General features: G+C 28.4%; 9 protein-coding genes across 9 annotated transcripts; 5 read left to right on the plus strand and 4 right to left on the minus strand.

The window, feature by feature from the left end:
• Positions 1 to 9: 9 nt before the first annotated feature.
• GO595_010459 (Kelch-like protein 8) lies at positions 10 to 1,218 on the minus strand (the record flags this gene model as incomplete). The annotated part of the gene is made up of 1 exon (XM_067913140.1): positions 10 to 1,218. One exon carries the CDS (start codon positions 1,216 to 1,218, stop codon positions 10 to 12), a length of 1,209 nt encoding a protein of 402 aa, XP_067769197.1.
• Positions 1,219 to 1,342: 124 nt separating this feature from the next.
• On the plus strand, positions 1,343 to 3,124 carry GO595_010460 (Dynamin central region family protein; the record flags this gene model as incomplete). Its single annotated transcript, XM_067913141.1, has 1 exon — positions 1,343 to 3,124. One exon carries the CDS (start codon positions 1,343 to 1,345, stop codon positions 3,122 to 3,124), a length of 1,782 nt encoding a protein of 593 aa, XP_067769198.1.
• An 817-nt stretch (positions 3,125 to 3,941) lies between these two features.
• Positions 3,942 to 5,066, minus strand: GO595_010461 (cell division cycle protein; the record flags this gene model as incomplete). Its single annotated transcript, XM_067913142.1, has 1 exon — positions 3,942 to 5,066. The coding sequence occupies one exon, from the start codon at positions 5,064 to 5,066 to the stop codon at positions 3,942 to 3,944; it is 1,125 nt and encodes a 374-aa protein (XP_067769199.1).
• Positions 5,067 to 8,341: 3,275 nt separating this feature from the next.
• Positions 8,342 to 8,827, plus strand: GO595_010462 (ribosomal protein L21e; the record flags this gene model as incomplete). The annotated part of the gene is made up of 1 exon (XM_067913143.1): positions 8,342 to 8,827. One exon carries the CDS (start codon positions 8,342 to 8,344, stop codon positions 8,825 to 8,827), a length of 486 nt encoding a protein of 161 aa, XP_067769200.1.
• Positions 8,828 to 9,787: 960 nt separating this feature from the next.
• On the plus strand, positions 9,788 to 10,345 carry GO595_010463 (signal peptidase I; the record flags this gene model as incomplete). Its single annotated transcript, XM_067913144.1, has 1 exon — positions 9,788 to 10,345. The coding sequence occupies one exon, from the start codon at positions 9,788 to 9,790 to the stop codon at positions 10,343 to 10,345; it is 558 nt and encodes a 185-aa protein (XP_067769201.1).
• A 204-nt stretch (positions 10,346 to 10,549) lies between these two features.
• GO595_010464 (transcription initiation factor TFIID subunit 2) lies at positions 10,550 to 13,834 on the plus strand (the record flags this gene model as incomplete). Its single annotated transcript, XM_067913145.1, has 1 exon — positions 10,550 to 13,834. The coding sequence occupies one exon, from the start codon at positions 10,550 to 10,552 to the stop codon at positions 13,832 to 13,834; it is 3,285 nt and encodes a 1,094-aa protein (XP_067769202.1).
• A 6,718-nt stretch (positions 13,835 to 20,552) lies between these two features.
• On the minus strand, positions 20,553 to 21,770 carry GO595_010465 (bifunctional phosphopantothenoylcysteine decarboxylase/phosphopantothenate--cysteine ligase CoaBC; the record flags this gene model as incomplete). The annotated part of the gene is made up of 1 exon (XM_067913147.1): positions 20,553 to 21,770. The coding sequence occupies one exon, from the start codon at positions 21,768 to 21,770 to the stop codon at positions 20,553 to 20,555; it is 1,218 nt and encodes a 405-aa protein (XP_067769203.1).
• Positions 21,771 to 22,033: 263 nt separating this feature from the next.
• Positions 22,034 to 23,755, minus strand: GO595_010466 (dnaK protein; the record flags this gene model as incomplete). The annotated part of the gene is made up of 1 exon (XM_067913148.1): positions 22,034 to 23,755. The coding sequence occupies one exon, from the start codon at positions 23,753 to 23,755 to the stop codon at positions 22,034 to 22,036; it is 1,722 nt and encodes a 573-aa protein (XP_067769204.1).
• Positions 23,756 to 24,730: 975 nt separating this feature from the next.
• Positions 24,731 to 25,324, plus strand: GO595_010467 (small GTP-binding protein; the record flags this gene model as incomplete). The annotated part of the gene is made up of 1 exon (XM_067913149.1): positions 24,731 to 25,324. One exon carries the CDS (start codon positions 24,731 to 24,733, stop codon positions 25,322 to 25,324), a length of 594 nt encoding a protein of 197 aa, XP_067769205.1.
• Positions 25,325 to 25,415: the final 91 nt, after the last annotated feature.

Genomic DNA, 25,415 nt, shown 5'->3' on the forward strand with positions numbered 1-25,415 from the left:
AATTTGTTGTTACTCATCTTTATTTAAATGGAACCAAAACCCTGATACCTTACAACTTACCATAGTTGGCTGGACTTTCACTTTGGGGAACTTGAGAATAACCGTCCGGATGCCGGTTTTGGTCTCAAAAGTCGCGTGGAAGCGTGTGTTGCCTTTGGAATGCGTTGGCCTGATCACGTATGGCGTCTTAATTCCATCATGAGAAACAAGCTCGATGGATACGTTGTTGACATTGAAGTATGAGGTGACAAGTTCGACTTCTGTAAAACATCCTAAATAATCCCGAAGAAATGTTATCCGACCTTCAACAGGAACTTGATTAGATAACATCCCTTTGGTTTGACACTTGTATCGACCTGGAGTAACAAAGAAATCAGGGACATCTTTGAAAAACGTGACAAGTGGTGGTTCATAACGATTAAATAATTTAAATGTTTTTTGTTGCATGACAGAATTTAGAGCGATTTGGATTTTGGCAAACCCTGGCGCTCGACGTTTACTGGCTTCATATCCATTACAAATTGAATCATGAAAACCATTAGTAATAAGTAAGCTATGGTCGAAATTTTCAAGCTCTTGTGGAGATAACATTTGCCATTGGATATAATTTGTGGCTTGTTTGTAAAATGATTCATCTAAATCATATGATTTACCATATGTAACAATCCATGATGCTAGTTGAACTTCGGATGCTACTTTTAGGTTGGGATTTTGGATGATTTGAAGTACATTATTTTTTGATAAATTCATGATGTTATCATTTGATGAAAATAAATAAAACTTGGATGCAATGGAATCAAATAAGTTTTGTGGGACGATTTGGAACATACATTTTGTTATTGATTCGACAATTTCAAGAATAGCATCATCTGCTAAGTTTTTAGTTAGTTTATTTTCGACTGCCTGCATAAGTTCATTTAATCGGAAATATTTTGCAAGCACCAATATAAAAATCATATTTTTTGGTTGAATAAATGATGTATCTTTGGTATAAATATATTTCAAAATATATTTGAAAACTTCACCTTCATCTGGGATACGAATTATTACATAGTCACTATTAGCTTCAGAAAAATTAGAAGTAAAAATATCTTCGAAATAACCTTTAGTTGAAGCTAAAACAACCTTATGACATTTATATTGATTCCCACTAATTTCAAGTGTAAGATCTGTGTAAAGATTTTGTTCAACATATCCCCACATTAAATCGGCATCCATTTTCTCTAAGTCAAATTATCAAAAAGTGCCAATGACAACAAAAATTTCAATTAGAAAAATATTGCCAAAATTCTTTCAATCTAAGTAAAATTGACAAACATTGATTAAAACTGCCAATTTAATTATGCAAACCTTAATCCCTGTTTTAAATAAGCTTCAAGATGTTTTTACAAGAGTTGGAAATGACTCAATTCATCTCCCACAAATTGTTGTTGTCGGATGCCAAAGTTGTGGTAAATCATCTGTTTTAGAATCATTGGTTCAAAAAGATTTCCTCCCTCGTGGTTCAGGAATTGTAACACGTCGTCCTTTAATTCTCCAACTTATCCATACAAATACACCAGAAGAATATGCCTATTTTCTTCATCTTCCTGATAAAAAGTTTACAAATTTCGATCTTGTTCGTAAAGAAATTGAAGACGAAACTGAGCGTGTATGCCATGATAAAGGTGTTACCGATGCACCAATTAATCTTAAAGTTTATTCTCCCAATGTTTTAAATCTTACATTGGTCGATCTTCCAGGTTTAACAAAAGTAGCAACCGAAGGACAATCCCACGACCTTCCACAACTTATCCGTAACATGGTACTTAAATATATCAAACCTGAAAATTCCATCATTCTCGCCATTTCACCAGCGAACACCGATATTGCAAACTCAGATTCCCTTCTCATTGCTAAAGAGGTAGATCCACAAGGAGACCGTACAATTGGTGTTTTGACAAAACTCGATATTATGGATAAGGGTACAAATGCGCGTGACATTCTCACAAACAAAGTTTATCCGCTTAAGTTAGGCTTTATTGGCGTTGTAAATCGTTCACAACAAGATATTAATTCGAAGAAACCAATGAGCAAAGTACTTGAAGAAGAACATCGATTTTTTGTAACAAGCAATGACTATAGAGACATTGCTGATGTTAATGGTTATCCATATCTTGCAAGTACACTTAATCAGATTTTGATGAAACATATTAAGAAACATCTTCCATCCGTTCATAACGAAATAAATGAATTGCTAAGACGTAAGAAGGCTGAACTTGAAGGGTATGGCGAAACTTTTGGTGATAATATTGAAGAACAACAAATGCTTTTATATAAGATGATTGAGCACTATTTGTCTATCTACAACTCATTATTGCTTGGTACTTCGGATGAATTAAGAGCTACAGGTATAGATGGTGGTTATTATTTGATGAGTTATCTTGTTAATGATTTCCCAGCAAAGTTAAACACCATCCCATTACCAACTACTATGAAGAGAGAAGATGTAGCTAACATGATTGAGGCTAACAGTGGCATTCAAAGGGCATTGTTCTTCCCCGAGGCAACATTCACACGGTTAACGATCGAATACATTGAAAAATTGAGAGCCCCTTCAATTGAAGCCGCTGAAATGGTGCACCACCGTTTGATGGAGTTACACGAAAAAGTTCACCTTGCTGAATTAGATCGATTTCCAAAAGCGAAAGCTCTTTTATCGCAATCGATATTAGACATTACCAAGGAAACACTTGAAGAATGCACAACATTTATTAAGGATTTCATTGATACACAAGAAGCATATATTAACTCTGAACATCCAACATTTAAAGAAAAGACAAAAGCGCATTTACAAAGTGGATCATTACAAAGTAATGTTGAACTTCTTCTCGAATTGGCTGAAAGATATTTCTTAATTTGTCGTAGAGAAGTCGAAGATCAAATCGCAAAAGGTGTACATCGAATTCTCATTAAGCAATCAACTGAATACTTGAGACATGAGCTGTTCAAGAGACTCGTGTTGAAGCCTAATCTCACAGAGGATCCCGAAGTCGCAGCAAGAAGGAAGAAGTGCGTCGAATTGATCAAAGCGCTTAAGGAGGCATCGAGCATACTTAACGAAGTACGTATGACGAGAGTGTAGTCAGTAAACAACAAAAAGGATATAGTAAATTATTTCGTTTTAGCATAAGGAAAATGCGCATTCGAACGCCCATTAGTAACAACGACAAATTGCGAATGTTTTTGATAGTTAACTTTGAATTTTTTCTTATTTTATATTAATATAAATTTTTTTTTTTTTTTTTCAAATTAAAAATCTTAATTTATTATACATATTCTAATGATTCATATGTTTTTTAAAAATATTAAATGATCATGTTTTACATCCCGCAATATTCTTAATCTACTCTTAACTTTTATAGAAGCTCATAACTATTTCTCATTGAGTTAATATAATTATAAAACTTCTTTTTGTTTGTGGTCAAAGCAAAGAGCATTCTTGTTTCTTATAATATATTAATCAAAAAATATTTTTGGGAATGAAGATATGTTAAAATTTGCTAACAAACTATATAAAAATTCATATTGTCGTTCTTCAGGTTTTTCACGGCAAACATGACTTGAGATTCTTATGCAAAAGATATCAATTTGATCAAAATTCATCAAATATTAATTGTTACTTATAGCATATGATAGAAAATTGAGTTTGTTGAGATTAATCTTATAAGATGAAAGCACTCATTTTGTCACGTACATATATTGTAAATGAAAGCTATCTGGTAATGAAATCGAATTTGTATTTTACTTTATGAATTTTTATATATAAGTTTGAGGAATTTCATCAAATCACAATTTTAAAATTCTACATGAGAAAGTTCGTTGAAAATGAAATTATATGTGAAATTATGCAATTAGTAAATTTGAAAAACAAATTCAATATGAAAAACATTTTACTCATATCAATCTAAAGGGGTCACATCTTCTCTCCATGTGATCCATCTTTCGATGAATGATTTATTCTCATTGACTATTCTTGCCTTTACTCTTTTCTTTATCTCATTCATCTCAGGGTATACTTGTGTATCATAGTCAACATTATCATATTGATGCTCATTCACAATACGAAATTCGAATTCTTTTTTGCCTGTTAACACGTCGATATCATTTTTCCAATCAAACAATGATGCACCAGTTGTTTGTTGATATCGATTTATCTCAATCACTAGAACCTCAACCTCATTTTTATTCTTAAAAATTATACCAAAATCAATCACATATGTGCCTTCTACAAATGGAGAATTTGCTGTGTCAATTCGTGGACGAACTTTTGTTTCATAATATTCTTGAATCGATTTTTGGATTAGTTCTTTGGAGTCATAGACATCTTTAAAAAATTGGCGATTGTCATATTGCGTTAAAGCACAAAGTTTATGATGATATACAAAACCTCGAAATTCAAGATGATCGAATAATCGATCTTCCCAAAGTCGGAAGTTTAGGCTGAAATTGGGCTTTTCATGCTTAAGCTCGCGCCCTAAGTCGATTAAAATGCGTTCACTATTGAAAAATAAATCAAACATTTCTTTAAGAGTATGACACTTAAGAGCCTTAATGTCACATTCAGTAAAATAATAAAGATCTTGCATGCTATTCTTCTGATTGACCCACGAAATTTTATCTTCACGAGTTTGAAAATTCAAAGAATTATATTCTAATAAATATTTCGTATAAAGCAAATTCTCAAAGCGTTGACTAGATAGTTCACCATAAAATACCGCATCTTTAAATGAACGACTACCAAGACGTAGAAAAAATCCGGAATCAGATGAACATTCTGATTTGACTTGTTTAAAAAAACCAGAAACTTTGGATAGAAAAACATTGAATGCAGATTGATCTTCTTCAGTAATACTTTTATTTCCAATTGTGCATCTTGTTAGACGATGAAGAAGTGCACCCTCTTCAAGATCAAAGTGGAACGTCCACGTTTTGAATGTTAAATCGGAAATTAGATGATACCACGAATCAACGTAATCATCATCTTCTTTATCCTTTGGGAAAACAGAATGATTTGATGATTCCATACAAACCAATTGATTTGGGTAAGTTGAATTAAAAGTGTCAATTGTGTTTGTGAATTTTAATTCAATTTAAAATTTTCTGAATTCCAGAATTCGTGATGTGGCAAAATATTTGAAATATTTACTTCTTTGTAAAGTACATAAAATTTTTTTTTAATGCTGCCAAGTTTCTCTTAATTTAATAATGCCATACAAATAGGTATCGTCTTCTTTATTTTTCTATGTACACCAACCCAATCATAGTCAATCCAACAAACGATTCAAAGAACGAAAATGAATCAAGTCCTAATTCAATATATTTTCAAATATTAAATTCACTCATGCAAATAATTTCTGAACTAAACCAAGATAATCTTGCATTGTCAATTAAACGAACTATGATTTATTTGATTCAAAAAATCCGTTTACATATAATTTTGTAATTTGCGGTCTAGTTTATTATATGTAATTTAAATCACAAGAAAACTTTAATTTTAATCAAACAATTGAACCATCACTTTATGAAAGATGTTCATTTATTAACACAGAAAATGTTACATTAATTGATTATGCAGTATTTTTTTCTTCAGTTAAATGTTTTAAATATTTACTTATGAATGGTGCAAAAGTGAAAAATACAGGTAAATATGCAATTGCAGGTGGAAATGTAGAAATTATTCATTTATGTGAACAAAATTATTCAACATTTGAAGATGCATATGAAACAGCAATCGAATTACACAAAAATGATATTTTTTATTATCTTTATGAAAATAAAATCGAATTATTAGAAAAATAATTAAATAATTAAAAATGAAGTCAAAAAGTTTGACTCAAACAACAACATCAGCTTTATTTAGACCACCCACTTTCCAATTAAATACCAATAATCACTCAATCTTACAATTTAATGTAAATAACACATCATTTGGGAATCCAAATATTAATAATCAATTTTCACCACAAGGAAACATCAACACAAGTAATAGTTTTCAGGTACCCTTTAGTATATATACTTTGGTAATAATGAAAATACACCTTTTTTCATGCCTACACTTCGTACGAAGATCAAAGAACCAGAACTTGATTTATTAAGTTATCCATGTATTAAGAATGGTAATTATGAGATTCTTTCGTTTTTAATGAATGAAGGAATGAAAATCAAGCAAAAAATAGTCAACGAAGCAGTATTTGATGGCAACTTATATCTTGTGAAACATTTTCTCCATGATAATCAAATGCCAGATAATATTTTAATAGACGCTTCTGAATCAGGAAACTTCGAACTTGTTAAATATATTCTAGAAAAAACAGGATTTTATGTAACTTCTAAAGGAACTTATTTGAATCTTTTAATATTTATTTCATTGTTTTGATATTTATCATAATATTTGATATATATTTAATACATTTAAAGCTTCAACTATGAAATCATTAGAATGTCGACAAAATAAAATTTTCAAAGAACTTATTAATAATTTGAATTTGGTATTTACTTACATTATTTAGAACAGCTTTAATGCATGCAGCATCAAGAAGTAATATAGATATAGTAAAGTTATTACTAGAATATCAAGGAATTGATATTAATATCGATGATATATTTTAATAATTTTTTACTTTATTATAATATTTGATGTTTTTTTATAGTATTTAAAACACTTTTTATATTAGGTATATTAAATGGACATAAAAAAGTTTTTGACTTATACATTAATGATTCCTTTTCGAAAAGGAATTAATAATTTAAATAGAAATATTTGTTTTTCTATTTTGAAATTTCAATTTTATAATTCGAAATTATTTAATACATTTAATAAAGCACTTCTTCTAGCAACATTAAATGGTCGACTTGAAATTGTTAAATTACTTCTTAGACTTGAAGGTATTAATACTAAAACTATTTCTTTGTTTTATTTTCAGTTTATTTCATTAATATAAAATCTCAAAATTATATTCGGAAATTATTTAAAATATTTTATACACAACTTATGATTGCATGTGAATTAGATTATATTAAAATTGTTGAGTTACTACTTGAACACGAAGAAATAGATATTAATGCTAAAGATTATGATGTTTATAATTTATTTTTGGAGTTTATTATTATGACTTGAAACCGCATTTATGAAAGCAAAACGAAAAGATAATGATAATGATGTAAAATTATTACTTAAACAAAAAGGAATGGAAATCAATATTAAAGATATCAAAGGTAAAACGAAGTTTAGTGGGTTTGGCAATATGGATAAAAACTAATACCACTAAATAATAAAGAATGATTGAAAAATGTTTTTAGAATTGCTGATTATTTTTTGCGTAATCTGCATGAGAAATTTTATATTGGAGCTATAACATACCATGTAACCAATATGGATTTCAATCATATTAATATGTTTTCATTGATTAATGTAAATTGAATTATTTCATGCACAAGTGTTGTGGCTGAAAATTCATTTATAAACCTGTTTCGTTTTTCAATCTATGTTAGATATGGTGAAATTATTCATTTTTTTTAAGACTTTTTCAGAAAACGTTAAAAGGAAGATGAAATCTTTAGCTAAAGAAAAGCCTAATAAGGTAGGGGAAACGACAAAAATTAAACTAAATTCAAAGGATCCCCGAGATGAAATAATTTTAGAAAATACTAGGCAAATTCGTAATATGGAAATTGCATTTCAAAATACAGTAAAATCTCTTAGAAGACAATTTGACGATTATGTAGAACAATCAACATATCTACAAGATTCAATGTTAGAGAGAATATATGAGTTAAAGAAAACCATAGAAAATCTTCAACAACGAAATTTCTTTTTAGAGCAATCTAAATGTAAAAAACCACAGAGCTCCAATAAAAATATTAAACACGTAAAAAGTCGGTCAAAAATTGAATAATTTGCATTAATAATTTTCAATCTATCCAGGAATTTTTTCCTAACTCCATCAGCACTCCATTAACAAGTTCAAGGACTTCACCTTGAGCAAAACAACACTGATTTTACTATAATTCTTAAGAATACATGTTTTTTATATTAAATTTCGGAAAGTCAAGCTCAATAAAGTTACCTTAAACTATGTTGTTCATGGTAAATGCTTTGTCTTGTTAAATGAATTGGATCCAATCTTAAATTTTCCTTGATCTTATTTTTTTTTTCAAGCAAATCTTTATGATTGCAATTTTATGCTTTATAATTGTTCTAAAATAATTTAGATAAAGTTATATTAATCAAATCTAGAAACCACAATATATATTGTCAAAACCTCCTTTTTAGCGGTTATGGCCTATCCTTCGCTGGAAAATGGGTCACACAGCAGGCCTCCGTTGGGGAACGCGTTACCTCTTTGCTCGTAAGTTCAGAAAGCATGGAATGCCAGCTCCTTCACAACAACTTCGAACTTTCAGAATTGGCGACATTGTTGATGTTCATGTCAACTCAGCTGTCATGAAGGGTATGCCACATCGTCTTTACAATGGCCGTACAGGTACAGTTTGGAACGTTTCACCACATGCAGTTGGTCTTTTGATTTATCGCCGTGTCAATAATCATATTGCACCAAAGCGCATATATGTCCGTACAGAACACATCCAACATTCAAAGTGCAGAGATGATTTTAAGAACCGAGTTGCCCAAACACAAAAGCTTAAGAAAGAAGCTAAAGAAAAGGGCATTAAACTTGACAAATCAGCTTTGAAACGTCTTCCTGCTCAGCCAAAGGAAGCCCATGTTGTGAAACCAGATGTTATCAAAGCTGTTTGCTTCACACCATTCCGTGAAACTTGGTAAAAATTCTTTTTTTTAACACAAATTTTTGTTTGAACAAAGATTGTCAATTTCGTTCATATGAACGAAAATGGAAAATTTCCTAAATTACACTAAAAATGTTTCAAGAGAATATCAAGATGCCTCTATAAACATCGACAAACTTAATCGAACATTAAATGATGAGTTTGACCAAGTTAAATTGATGGCATATAAAAAAGTATTTCAAGGAGAAAAGCCTAAAACAGTATATCAAAAGCAACAAACATATTCTAATTATATGGTGAGAAGACCCAAGACAGCAATTACTCCAAAAAGGAAATATAAAACTTCAAGGGAATCTCCAATTACCAGAGAATCACCAAAAACAGCAAGAAATATTTGGGTAACCTCTCCCTCACATAAAATGAGGTATTCACAAGGCAGACAATTTATGAGCTCACAACCATATTATTTGACTTCTAACATTCACAATGAAAATGACGAGCCTATCAAAACCAAAAAACTTTATCTTTCGAAAAAGAGAAACATGAACAACACTAACAATATGAAAAAGAGTTATGAAGAGAATTGATTTATCAAAAATCTAATTTTTGAATTATTATTCTTGAAGAACAAACTTCAGATCTATAAAATAATGGGTCTTGTAAGCTGTGCACATGAAATGTTGAATTTTAACTTGTTTATAGGTGAATTTGGTTTTTCTAACGAAATCAAAATAAGTTTCGACACATTATATGCTTAAAATTTAATAAATAACTTTTGTTGTTGTGTTATTAATGACATTGTTATATTTTCATTGATTTTGCTTTTGTAAAAAAATTAGATTATTAAATTCTGAAATCTTTTATAAAAAACATCTGAGCATTATCTATGCTCTTAAGTATATTGCTATTTTTGATGATAGTTATCATAAGTATTTGTATAAAAACTTGTTTGCTAATGTTTAAATTGAGGGAGTCTGTCTGATCAAAGAAAAAAAGAATGGGCACATTCAAAGACATCATTACGAAATTCTTTTTTGGAGATGGAATTCAGTCAGGATTTATGAACATCTTCCAGAGAATTGTATCAGTAGCAAATATGCTTCTTTCATCAGTATTATTATGGATGTTATTTGTCTTGTTCTTTAGGAATAACATGCCAATTGTTGTTGTTCTTTCCAACTCTATGGCTCCTGACTTCATTCGTGGTGATCTTCTTCTTGTTACTGGTCCTCCTTGGGGAGATATCTTTCCAAATGGTCAAATCTGTTCTTACAATGTTAAAACATCACCAATTCCAATTGTCCATCGTATGATTGAAACACATATTCAAGGAGAAAGCAAATTAGTTTTAACAAAAGGTGATAATAATCAAGTTCCAGATAACTGGCTTTACAGTGGAGAACAGTTTTATGTTAACAGGGAAGTTGAAACAAAAATTGTTGCCACAATTCCATGCCTTGGTTGGCTTAGTATCATTGTGAAAGAAGATAAGCGTGTAATGATTGCCTTTATTCTATTCTATGTTTGGACCTCATTTAGAAGCCCAGGTGATTAAGATTGGTTAATAAAACATTCACTTTTTTTTTCACATTTTAATTATTATTTTTATAACATTTCTATCTTTACAAATGTTAACATATAAAATCTATTGCAATACTTAAAAATATATTTTCATTGTTTAATCTTTGTTTTAGTAAATTTTATTTTTAAACGTTATTTAGATAATGAAATGTGATGTGAAAATTGGGCGCAAACCCTTATGTCGCTTGGAACATCTCCTTTGAGGGTTGTCAAGCAACATGTAGTAATTAATGTACAAGATGATCCACTACTAATTACAGGCTCTACAGATATTGAAATGTCAACATATTCAATTCCACCTGAAATAATTTTTCTACATGCACGTCAAATTGATATAAAATCAGTCAGTGCTAATGGAAAACCAGTTGAATATGAATATTTTGATTCACATTCTGCATTTTTATTCAAAGGTCATCAATTAGTTCGAGATGCCGCCCATTTTTCATCAGTAGCAAAAATTGTTAATGAATCCCCTGATTTATATATTCATTATTCAGGCCAATTTCCAGTTACGCTTCATATTGAATTTCAAGTACGTTCAGATTCCACATCAATAATTCAATATAATTCCATTATTTATACAGACAATCGAGCAGATGGTCCATCTGGATGGTTTCCATGTATTGATAGTTTAGCCCAACGATCTCTTTTTACCTTAGCAGTAACATATAATCAATCTTACATTTGTATTGGCCCAGGGGAATCATCTCTTATATCCGTTGATCAACAACAACGTGTTAATACCATGTTATTTAAGATCCCATTTCCAGTTACAGCCTCTGGTTTAGGATTTGTCATCGGACCATTTGTATCGCAAAACATAGCGCCTGATATTTTTTCATATTTTACAGGTGTATCTGACGAAGCCTTTCAGAACACTCTTAAGCCAGTACCAAAACTGTTAGCCTCATTTAATGAAAAATTTGGATTTGAGGAAAACTATTATTCAACCATCTCATTTGTATCCATTCCATGTTTAACAGAGGTCATAGTGTTGCCAGGACTAATTCTTGTACCTCCAGACTTGAATTCACCTATTGGAAATGTAAATGTATTTTATATTAATGTTCCACGATTAGCCGAAGCTATTGTTGGTCTTTTTATATATTATTTATTTCCAGTTAGTGAACAACGTGACTTATGGCTTCCGATTGGAATATCTGCATTTTTTGCAGATGTATTTTCGGCCAAATTTTTTTCGGAAAGTTTTCGATTAGATCGACGATGGAATGACATTAATTATTTAATGGTTGAAGATATCTTTCCTTCGATAGTATTATCAGCTATTGATCCAGCAACAGGAGAACCATTTAAAGATCCATTTTTACGTGTGAAAGCTAAACTTTTAGTTAATATGTTTGCACGATCGATGCGGAACTTTGATTTACAAATTGTATTATTAATGAAACCTTTAATGAAGTTTTGTTATGAACAACCAGGCTTTGTAACAGAGCGCTTTTTTTCTGATTTAAATCGATTTTGTCCTAACATTAACTTTAAGACATTTCGACAACAATGGCTTTCATCGAATGGCTTTCCAATATTTACATATAACTTTACAAATGATGCTCGACATAATAGTATGAAGTTAGTATTAGCACAAACTCCATCTGCTAAAACTAATGTACCATTTTTTACTGGGCAAATGTTAGTCCATTTACGAGATTTAGATCAACCATATGAATTCCAATTTCCAGTTGAGAATCAAATCCAATTACAACAATTTAGTTATTTTGCACATCGACGTAAGACAAAGAAGAAGAAATTTGTTTATGTCAATGGGGAAGAAAAGACAGTTATTGTCCATCATGCAGTTATGTGGTTAATTATTGATGCACAACTTAGTTGGATATGTAGAGTTCGTCCACGTTTACCACAATTTATGTTATTATATCAAATCGAATTATTACATTCAGTATATGCACAACATGAAGCTATATCATCATTAGAAGATTTTAAAGATACTGAAGAAGCTTTAAAGACATTAGAATCATTATTAAATAACGCGCAAGTGTTTTACGCAATTAGAGGTCATGCAGCACGAGCATTAGCGAAGTTTAATCAAGAACAAACAGATTTCAAACATATGCAAATATTAATGGATTGGTATCAAAATGAATTTTTTCAAAAAACTCAACAAGGCTTTACAGTTAAGCCACATGATTTTAAAGATGTGAAACGACATTTTGTACAATTAGAAGTTCTTAAATCTTTATCTATCATTCGAGATGGTAAAGGTTATACACCCGAGAAAATTGTTAAATGGTTAATACAAATTATGGAAAGTTCGAATAATAATTCGAATAATATGTATAATGATGATTACTTTAATGCAGTAGTAATATTAGCATTAGGAAGAATTAAGCCAGAAACAGATGATTATTATCAAAAGATTTCATCATTAATACTTTCTAAGTTAACATTACATGCATCTATTCCAAGTTATTGTAATATTATTACTAACGCTGGTTATAAAGCATTAACAGCAATATCATTAAAGACAACTATCTTTGAACCAAACACATTAGAAATGAGATCAGTTGTTATTAAAGATACTAATTATTATGAATGTCGAGCATCAGTTTTTAATGATCTTTTATATTTAGCGTTATTTGATAAGAATGTAACATATGAAGAATTAATTAGTGATTTACGAAGTCTTGCATTAAAAGGTTTTTATGATATTACTTCATTATGTTTACGTCAATTATATCGATTTGTATTAAATCATGTTAAAGTTACTGATGAAGATAAATTCGAAACTTATCTTTTATCAATACCAGAGAATATATCGAAGGAAGATATGATAAGGAAAATCATTTTAGGAAATAACGCATTAGAAATTGCTGAAACTTTATGGGAAATTCTTTCTGTTCATGGAAAGAATCATAAAATGTTACGTTCGGAAGCGTTAAGAGTATATACAACTTTATACGGCGATAAATTACCTTCTGCTTATTTGAACTATAAAAATGGAATTTGTCCAATCGAATTAACTTCAGAAAGAAGTTTCGGACTTGTTATTAATATCGATACGCCACATCCAATGAGATCTTTCTCTAACGCGCAATTACAACAACAATTAAATCAAAAGAATAATATGAAACAACAAAAAAATTCATTAAATACTTCGATATCAATGGATTTAAGAAATATAAACAAAAATGAAAACGAAACAATAAATGAAATAGAAATAGTAAATGAAAATGGAAAAGATAATGAAAAAGAATTTGATAATTTAGTAATGGAGAAAGAAAATATTGTGGAAGAAGTGCCAAAAAAGAAAATTCGTTTGAAGTTCGTCCATAGAAATTATGAAATAGACGAGAAAAATGATGAGAAAAGTTCGGTGGAAGTGCCGAAAAAAATTAAGCTGAAGATGTCGCAGTCTGTGAAACAACCAAAGCTTAAAATTAAACTAACAAAACCTAAAAATATAAAATCTGATAATGAATCGGAATAATGTAAAACAGAATTTGAATTTTCAATAAAAATATTATTTTATATACGTTATGCTTTTTGATTTTTGAAACTAAGTTATCATTGAGCAAATTCATGAATTTCAATGTAAAAATTTTTTTTCGATTTCCGATTTGTTTATTTATAAAAAATGAGTTTTGGTAATATGTATTTCTATTTTGGTAATTGCAATCACATAGAAACATTGATGAAGTTTCAAAGTTGAAAAATATTGGTTGTGTTAACGGTTACCAATAATATGGATAGAGAATTTAGAATTGCAAGCGGACCTTTGTCAGATTCATTGCAACAAATGTCAGAATGGAAGAGAAAAAGATATGCACCAGCTTTGCCAAAACCAATGAAACAAAAATTACGGCGTGCTCTTTCATTTTTTTTACAAAACAAATTAAATTTTTCCATCATTTTACTTTTATATTTCGTTATTGAAACAATTGGAAACGCCGGTATCCTGGTAATTTCATGGGCATTAAGTAATGAAAAACCAGAAAATTCAAAATTGGTATTAATTCAATTAACAGCTAATTGGCCAATACGTATTTTAAGATCGTTTCTCAGTGCAGCTGTAATTAACTCTGTTTTGCAAGCGTTGAAAAAGAAAGATAACAAGCTTCAATTTACAGATTTATTCGAAATCAAAAATCATATTTCATTTAAATTTTTTATCGGAATTATCTTCAATGAGTTTTTATTAACTTCTCCACTTACAGTTGCAACTACGTTATTTTCTTCAGATTTTGTGTGGGCAATTATTTATTTGATTTTTGGTTTCATTTTGAATTGGTTATTTGGAGTTGCCCAAATACTTATGTTGGAAGACTCCAATATCTCGATTATTAATTGTTATTTATGGACTGGTGCATCAATTCTACAAAATTCTAAAACAGCTATAATGTCATTTTTAACAACACTAATTACTTTAGTTCTGTCTCCGTTCATTGTGACAGTACCTGTTTTAATTGTTTTTGAGGTTTTGACGTTTTTTGATGTGTTCGAATGTTCAACGCCCGATGAAGCTAACGTCATCAACTAATCAGAATAATAAAATCCCCTTTCTTTTTAATTGTTTTTTATTTTTTTTTTTTCAAACAGGATCTTTTTAATTAATTTTGAAATAATTCAAAAAATATCTCAAGGTGAGATTTTATTTCATGCTTTTAACACAACAACTCTACGTGGAGATCGGAAATAACCATCAGATATATTGACTTCCTCGATATTGACTTACTCAATATCGATTGGGATTGAATTGAAGACGTTTATTAAATAAATTTTTTTGTGTTTGCGGAATGAAAAAAGTAGATCTTGATCATCAATGTAACTCTATTGAGTTGCTTATTACACTCAAACAAATAATATTTAATTTGACTGAAGAAAATTTTTTATTATCAATTGATCAAACAATGAAATTATATGATTCAAATTTTCCATATTCATTAAATTTTATTATAAGCAGTTTACTTTATTATTCATTTTGTTCAATGAAAAATGGAATCAATATAATTTTAAATTATTTAGAAGCAATTCAAACAAAAGAAGAAGAAATGAATAAAAATTATCCCAAAATCATTGATGTTTTTATCCAACGTATATCTAAAATTAAATCACAAGAAACATATTATATGTTAGGGAAAATGATTGAACGAAGTTCAAATGATACAATAAATTTTTATTCTAAATATTTTGCTCATATTAAATATTTTAATTATTGTTATAACAAAGATGTTGAGTATAACCAGATAGAAAAAGATATTATAGAAAAATATGAAAAACTTTCAAAGAATGATTGGGAACATCATAAACAATTAATTAAAGAAGGTGTCAATCCAAATGAAATCGCGAAAATAATTCGAAATGATGAAATAGATAAACTTCAAGAAATATCATCACAAACAAAATTCAATTTTAATCAATACATTCAACCATCAATTTATGAAAGATATACATTTATTAATGAAGAAAGTGTTTCATTAATAATGTATGCAGCATTTTTTTCTTCAGTTAAATGCTTCAAATATTTACTTATGAATAAAGCAAATGTATACAATATAGATAAATATGCAGTTGCAGGTGGAAATGAAGAAATTATTCATTTATGTGAACAAGACCATGTAATGAATGGTGTATATGAAACAGCAATTAAATTCCATCAAAATGATATCTTTAAATATTTTTATGAAAAACAAAATGTACATTTAAACTTACAAGCTTTAGGAAGAATATGTATTTTTTCACATAACTATGAAATTTTATTGTTTTTAATAGAGAATGGAATGAAAATTGATTCTAAAAAAATTAAAGAAGCTGCAGGCAATGGCGATTTATATATTGTCAAATACTTTCTTCAAAATAATCAAATCCCAAATGATATTTTATTATATTCATCAGAGTCAGGAAATTTTGAACTTGTTAAATATACTTTGGAACAAAAAGGAGTTGATGTTAATTCAAAGAAAATTAATTTATCTTGTTTTATGTGTCAAAATGATATTTGGAAATTATTTAAAGTATTTGAAACAGCACTTATGAAAGCAACTCTCAATAATGATATTGAACTAGTTAAATTACTTCTTGAACAAGAAAAAATTATTGTAAATGATAGAGATATTTCATTGTATTTTTCAATATTTGCTTTTATCAATATAATGTTTTATAATAATATTTAGAAATTTGATAAATTGTTATATACAGCATTTATGATGGCAGCAGAGAATGGTTATTTAGAAATAATTAAATTATTTCTCAAGCAAGAGAGTACGAGTATTGATGCAAAAAATGTTTATTTATTTTAATCAAAGTTTATTTTGTTGATTTGATATTGCAAAATAATATTCGGAAATTATTCAAAAGATATGAAACAGCACTTATGAAAGCAACTTTAAATAATCATGTTGAAATAGTTAAATTACTTCTTGAAAGAAAAGATATTTATCTTTATAATAAAGATATTTATTTGTTTTGTTTAAATTTTGTTTTTATAATAAAATATTTTAATGAAATATTTGGGAATTATTCAAATAATTTAAAACAGCGCTCATTATGGCATCTGAATTCGGTTACAAAGAAATTGTTAAATTATTACTTGAACAAGATGAAATTGACATCAATGCTGCCGACATTTATTTATTTTATTTGATATTTATTTTAATAACTTCAAATTTAAGTATAACACTTGGAAAATATTTCTGTTTTTTAATACATCACTTATATATGCATCTAAATTTGGTTTCACAGAAATCGTTAAAATGCTTCTTGAAAGAAAAGTAAGTGTTAATGATTCTAATGATGTTTATTTGTTGTATTTAATAATAACATTTTAAAATAATGTATGAAAATTCTTTAAAATATTTAAAACAACTTTTTCTCCTTTTCTATCTCCCCAAGCTCTTTCTTCTTTTCAAACAAATTTAAGAAGTCTTCTAGGACAAATCAAAATAGACGTAAATGCACAAAATTTTTAAATATTTGTTTTAAAATTTATTTTGTTAATTTGATATTTCAAAGGAATATTTGGTAATTATTTAAATTATATTATACCGCATTTATTTATGCATCAATGAATGGCTATACAGAAATAATTAAATTACTTATTGAGAATAAAGGAATTGATATCAATCAAAAGGATATTTGTTTATTTCATTTAATAATTCTTTTTATGGATTATTGTAATCCAATAATATTTGGGAATAATATAAAATATTTAATACAGCACTTATTTATGCATCAATGAATGGCTATACAGAAATAATTAAATTACTTATTGAGAATAAAGGAATTGATATCAATCAAAAGGATATTAGTTTATTTCATTTAATAATTCTTTTTGTGAATTATTGTAATCCAATAATATTTGGGAATAATATAAAATATTTAATACAGCACTTATTCATGCATCTTTAAATGGTGTAAATAAGATTGTTGAATTACTTCTTGAACAAGGAATTGATGTAAATGCTCAAAATATTTCTTTATTTGATTGAAAATTTTAGTTATCAATTTAAGATTTCTAAATAATATTTGGAATTTTTTCAAAAATTTCCAAACTGCGATTATAGCGGCAGCTACAAATTTGAAAACAAATATTGTTAAATTACTTCTTGCAGATAAAAGAGTTGATGTAAATGCAAAAGATATTTATTTATTTAAAATAATTTTTGTTTTAATATTTTGAAATTTTAATACAATATTTGGAAATTATATAAAATATTTTATACAGCACTTATGTATGCGTCTTTAAGAGGTTATAGTTTTATAGTTATTTTACTTCTTGAACAAGAAGGAATTGATATCAATATTAAAAATATTGATTCGATTTATACAATGTTTAATTCTAAAATTCAAAAATTCAAAATAAAATTTGGAAATTATTAAAATTATATAAAACAGCACTAGATTATGCACAATCGAATGGTAAAACACAAATAGTTAAATTGCTTCAAGAGAAAGGAGAAACAATTGAAAACGCATCACTAAAACCCTCAATAACTCAAAATCAACAAACAGAACAAACTAACAAATCAAACCTTCCATCCAAAATTAAAATAGGAACCCAAACAGATAAAAAACCAAAGAATTCACCAAAGTTAATAGTGGAAATGGATTTTCATAATATATATCTATTTCGAATCCATTCTGATTAATATTCTATTAGTAACACCTCTAATGATATAAACCAACAAACGACAAAATTAAGAAATAAAAATTGAGGAATCATATTTCCAGGGCATAACGGTCGTTTCCATTGAATTATTGTATAGTTTATGCTTTCAAATTTTTAATTTTTTTTCGATAAGTGACTCTTTAGGCCATATGAAATTGAATTAATAAAATTGAATAAAATAAATGCCGTTTTGTATCATATAAAATTAAATAAAAAAAATTGAATGCAATAATTGTCGTTTTGCATTGATCAAAATTGAATAAAAAAAAATCCAATTTCATAAATCATCTTGTATATCTCAGGTTGAAAGTATCTTATTATCATAACAGTCATAAACATGTGAACTTTGTTTATGTGTATAAAATCAAATATATATTTCGAATATTAATATAAATGCAGCAAAAAATTGTCTATTAATACAGATGAAATAGAATATAATGAAAATTTTGTTGAATTCTAATTTGATTAAAAATATGTATGAATCGTTTAATTCGTATTTTTTTTAATTTATTATATATTATTTATGAAATATATAGCATATGTGATATAACATGATCAAAATTTGTTCTGAAATAAAAAAAAATTAAGATTAACAATTTCGTTGTCAAATAAATAATAATTTTTATAAAAAACATATATAAGTTGATTATTATCATTGAGTGGGTCTATGTGTGTCAGTGTGTATATCTATAAATTGCAAGATTAACTATATGTAATTAGGTATTATAAGCTATAATATTTTCATTATGGTTTTAGTCAACTTATATAGCATAATAAAAAATTCATATAATCATCACATAAGCGGATAACAAAATCTACATTTCTGATTATATTTTATTTTTTGATATTATATTGTGAACAATATCAAACTACTATTATATTGTGTAAACAATATCAAATAATAAATAAATAGTAATGTAAATTATATTTAAATCAGTGAATAAAATAAATTTAATTAATTTTTCATAAGCTTCTGGTATGATATATGCTAATGTCAGGATTATAATAAATAATATATTATTACTATTATATATATTATTACTATTATATATATTATTACTATTATATATATTATTACTATTATATATATTATTACTATTATATATATTATTACTATTATATATATTATTACTATTATATATATTATTACTATTATATATATTATTACTATTATATATATTATTACTATTATATTATATAGTATAAATACTACATAATCGTGTACGTACACTACATTAAAAATTAGAATGTTATTTTATAATAATATTAAAAGAAGTTTATTAACTTTTTAAATAACTTGAAAGGAAGAAACATCACATTTGGATGATTTCGTCATTTAAAGATATCTAAGAAAAATGATCAAAAAATACGTTATTTTTGGCTTAACGTACAAAAAAGGGTGATCTTTTTGTGCATCAGGGTAATATTCTTTTTCATGGATGATAATACCATTGTACAAATACCAAAAAACGCACCGCGTCACGAAGAGTTTTGATTTCATCAACATTACTATATTCTTCTGCAATGATCGGTGGAATATCATAATTAATATGTTGGATCTTGTTTTTTGTTTATGGTTGAACATATATAAAACATTGTTGTATTGATTTAATAAATGTTGTAAAGTGTTTTATCCTTTCTGTTATAGTTAATGGTAAAAATGCACCCATAAGTGAAACATATCCTATCTCTTTAATCTTGAAGAGTAATAGCACGATTACGATCCATTGTAATTTAAAATTATCTGTGTCTGATATAAGAGATTCAAATAATTGTTTTGTGATGTCAATTTTGGCGGGGATAATATTATTGGCGGGTTTTCCAGTTTTCGGCGGGCTTTTACCACGGATGGGACCGTTTATGACGACCGTTATGCCCTGGAAATACGATTCCTCATAAAAATTTATATACATTAATTTATTTACAAGTTTTTTATTTTGCAAAAGTCATTTGATCACTTAATCTTATAACAAAATTAAGCAAAATGTACATTAAAGCGATTGTATCGAGAAGAATATTATTTAAATACAACAAAATGATTTTAGTTTTTATTTAGAACTTCCACTAAATGGTTCACAATGTCTTTTGCAACTTCAGCCTTCGACTTCAATTCGAAGTCTTTTCTTCCGTTTTGATCGATTATTGATACTTTATTAGTGTCATATCCAAAGCCGGCGCCTTTATCATTGAGCGAGTTCAAAACAATGAAATCGAAGTTTTTCCTTTTCATTTTTTCGATTGCGTTTTGTTCTTCGTTAAATGTTTCAAGAGCAAATCCAACCAAAATTTGTCCTTTCTTCATATTTCCCAATGACGCTGCGATGTCTTTTGTTGGCTTTAGCTTAAGAACAATTTCTCCTGTTTTTTCGCGTTTAATTTTCTGATCATAAATAGTTTCCGGAGTATAATCGGAAACTGCAGCCGAGAGAATAGCTATGTCAACTTGTGGGAATATGTTTACTGCTTCGTTATACATTTCTTCTGCACTTTGTACATTAATCCTTTTTTCAACATGAAAATTAGTTTGAAGTTGGACAGGTCCTGTAATTAAAATAACCTTAGCCCCACGTTTGGAACATTCATCAGCAATTGAAAATCCCATTTTGCCTGATGAAAAATTCCCTATAAAGCGAACTGGATCTATTTTTTCATATGTAGGCCCGGCGGTTATGAGAACGGTTTTGCCATCTAAGTCACTTTTCGATGTAAAGTATTCTTCTAAACGTTGGATAATTATTTCTGGTTCTTCCATACGGCCTTTACCAACAAGTTTACTTGCAAGTTCTCCTGTAGCTGGCTCTATGATAATATTACCATATGAACGTAATGTTTCAAGATTCTTTTGAGTGGATGGATGTGCAAACATATCTAAATCCATTGCAGGTGCAATAAAAACAGGGGATTTAGCAGAAAGATATGTTGTAATTAACATGTTGTCTGCAATACCATTGGCCATTTTACCAATTGTAGACGCTGTGGCAGGAGCGATTAGCATAGCGTCTGCCCAAAGCCCTAAATCAACATGACTATTCCAGGTTCCATCTCGTTGAGAAAAGAATTCATTAATAACAGGTTTATGTGTAAGTGCAGAAAGTGTAATTGGTGTAATAAACTCTTTTCCAGCTGGAGTAATTACGGTTTGAACTTCAGCACCTCTTTTAATAAGCCCGCGAATTATATAACATGCTTTGTAAGCAGCAATACTTCCTGTGATTCCTAAAACAATTTTTTTCCCTTTAAGAACGCTCTTTCCTTCCATTGACATCACCTTCATTGAAAAAGTCCCATTGTTGTTGTGAAAAAGCTTCAAATTTCTTCGCACGTTTAAATATACTATTTAATTTACATTTCGTTTAGCAATTGGATTCATAAGACAAATATGAAGTGTGAGTACAACAAAATAACGTGGAATATCCATCTTTTAATTGTATTTGCATTCACTTTTCCATTTTCAAATCAAAATGTAAATTAAAAAGTAATAAAATATAAAACAAAATTTCCACATAATTTATAATTTATTATTTATAATTCATTAGTTACATTAATGATTTTTTGTTCCTTCTTATTCTTGAGCAAACTATTTTTAGCTCTAATCATTACCGCTTTCAAGATATTTCTTTTTTCTTTCATTTCCTTCGATGTCAAATCGTTTCTCTTTAACACTTTTTCTGTTTCTTTAATTTTTTCCACTAATTCGTATTGTAGCTTCAAATTTTCATCAAAAATTGTTAACTTTTGCGATAACTCTTTTGCTTTTCCAATTGTTTTTTGGATTTTTTTCCTTATCAATGGTTTTTCTGCCTCTTCTTTCCATTTCAATACAATTTCATCTGTTTTGTTATGTATTACATTTAACTTATCTTCGAATTCTTTAACAGTTCTTAAATAATTTCTTTCATCGAACCATTTATAATTCTCTTCAACGATTTGTTTTATGAAATCACTTTCATCTTTCGGTATAACATCATTAAAACGAATAAATCGTTCTAATTCCAAAAGATATTGTTCGAAATCATTTGCAGCCTTTTCGATTGTTCTTCTATTCTTATATAAACGGACTAATTCATTAACAAGTTTTGCTGACTCATTCAGTTCTTCATTTGAAGGTTCCCATCCAACATTTTCATATTCGATTTCGACGCTTTCATTACCAATTAATGCTACGTAAGGCACCGGCATTAAATAATAATTATGTATAAAAGATAACTCAACATTTGATTCAGTTGTTAAGTTCTTAATATGGAATTTGATATATAATAATTTAGAATCATCTGTAATAATATAAAATTCTTGTCCGGGAATTACAGTAACATTTATAGTTGGGCATTTATCTTCGAAATCACCACGTCGAAAGATTTCATATAATGTGTTGTTAGTAATAAGATATGATGGAGATGTAATCATAACAGATGATGTAACTTCTTTAACTTTAAAATATGGTGAACGTGTTGATGCATAATATCCTGCGCCATACGCAACACTATTCTCTGAGTCAAGTGAAAATTTGATTTTTGTGACATTAAATAAATGTCGTACTAACTCTTGTATGGATTGAATATGTGAACAGCCACCAATAATTTCAACGCTATCAACTTGTTCAATATTAGCTTGAACTAAAGCTGATTCAATGGTTTGTTTAAGTGTTTCATTAAATTCACTTAAAACTTTAGAAAGATCTTCACGTGTAATAGTGATAACTTTTTCATCAATATCTTCATCATCTTCAAATTTAAGATCAACCGATGGATGAATTGTGAGCATTGCTTTTACATGTGAAATATCATCAAGAAATGTAATTCGTGTTTTAGGATTACTCATGTTAATGTGATGCTGGGACGATAGGATATCGGCGAGTTTGAAATCAATGTGATAACCGCCGAGGTCATTGAATTTCGAAGCAATTTGAATGAACGATGTGGACGAGTTGGAATTGGTGAATTTGTAGATAGAAACTCGAGTGCCTGTAGAACCAACATCAACAAATGCTACAGACTTAGTGGTGTTTTTGAAAAATGAATCTTTTTCGAGTGCATATAAATATGCAGGTGAATACATTGAATCAACAAATTGCATTACAGTGATGTTAGCTAGTGATAGAGCTGCATACAAAAAGCTCTTTTCACGTGAGCTTGTGGATGGTGGAATGGCTGTGACTACTTGAATAGAATCATTGATTTGCTCTGATTGTTTAATTGAATCAATTAGATTTATGAGGGAAAGTGAGGTAATTTCTATTGTGCTCATATTAAAGTATGTTTCATTTTTCCAATTGTTTCCCCTAAGACATGTTTTTGGAAACCTTAAACATTTATCATATGCCGTTTCACCAAAGTCCCAATCAAATGAATCTGCTTTTGAGATGTCCCAATTTTGTGCGGATGTGTAATTAGAAGAACGAGTTATATTCCAGAAAGCAAAATAATTTGGTGTATATCTTTTGGATCTGGAATTAAATGCTATATGAAGTGGCTTATCGTGTGAAATCATTGATACCTTTATATCTTCAGATCCGAGATCAATTCCAAGAATTGTTGAGCTCGAAAAACAAAGAAAACAAAAAAACATTTGATTTTGTCCGACCAAATAAGAGAAATCTGGTCAGATCCCTCTTTTTCGAGTTACAATCATGTAATTCATTGAAAAAAGAAACTAGTATTCCAAGCGCTACCAAAAACCCCAAAAATGAAATTGATTAAATTTATGACAAAAATTAATTTTATAAAAAATTGATTCCTTATTACAAAACAATGTTTACTATAAATACATACAAAATTATCTTTGAAATGCCAAAAAATTGTTTTCTTTCTTTTTAAAATTTAATTTTTGATTAAACAACAAATCTTTTATAATTGAATTTTCTTAATAATAAGATCATCAGATTGATTTAAAGTAGTAAAATATCCTCTTTCTAAATGTTTGGAAATGAAAACACGTTTTAATTTTTTCTTTTACTCAATTTTTCATATACAATTGAAAAATTTGAATATTTAGACACATAGTCTTTTCCCATTATTCTTTAAATTCAAAAGAAAATATGTCTAACAAAGCTTTTTGTGAAGAAGTCATAAAGTTTACTTAAAAAATTTATTTTACACAAAATCAACGTCAACATTCACAAGAACATGTAATATTTATTTCACCTTTTTCAAAAAAGTAGCTGAATAAAATGTTGAACCTTTTCGATTTTACAACGCAATCGGCTTTGAGCATTTTTTAAAAATGGAAGAAATCACAGTGAAAATTGCTATTTTTGGATCTGGTGCTGTTGGTAAGTCAGCTCTTTCTATCCAATTTATTAAAGGATATTTTGTTGAGACCTATGATCCTACAATAGAAGAATCATTTAAACGAACAGTTGAAATAAATGGAAGAGTTGTTCATTTTGATATTCTCGATACTGCAGGTCAAGATGATTTTGCTCCAATGCGAATTTCTTATATAAGAAATCGCGAAGCTTTTATTCTTGTGTATGCAATTAATAATAGAGCATCATTTGATGAAATAGAAAATTATTATCAATTAATAGTTCAAACTAAGAGAGAAGAAGATGAAACGCCATTAGTTTTATGTGGAAACAAATGTGATTTAGAAGAACAAAGATATATAAGTACAGAAGATGGAATGGAAATGGCGAAACAAATTAAAGCTGATTTTTTTGAAACTTCAGCGGTATTGAATCACAATGTAACAAATGCATTTTTCAAAGTGGCAACGAGATTAATGGAATTACAGAAAATGGGAACCCCGAACTTAGGAAAGCCAAATGTCAATGATAGCAAAAGCTTTTGTTGCCTTAAATGTAACATTATCTAAACTTAGTTAATTCAATACATTTAGTTTTGATCAAAAAGCCATTTCGTTTACTTTTATTGATAAATTATAACTTGTAATTTGATTTTTATTA

This window comes from Histomonas meleagridis, assembly GCF_020186115.1.
Source record: "Histomonas meleagridis strain 2922-C6/04-10x chromosome Unknown scaffold_61, whole genome shotgun sequence".
NCBI lineage: Eukaryota > Parabasalia > Tritrichomonadida > Dientamoebidae > Histomonas > Histomonas meleagridis.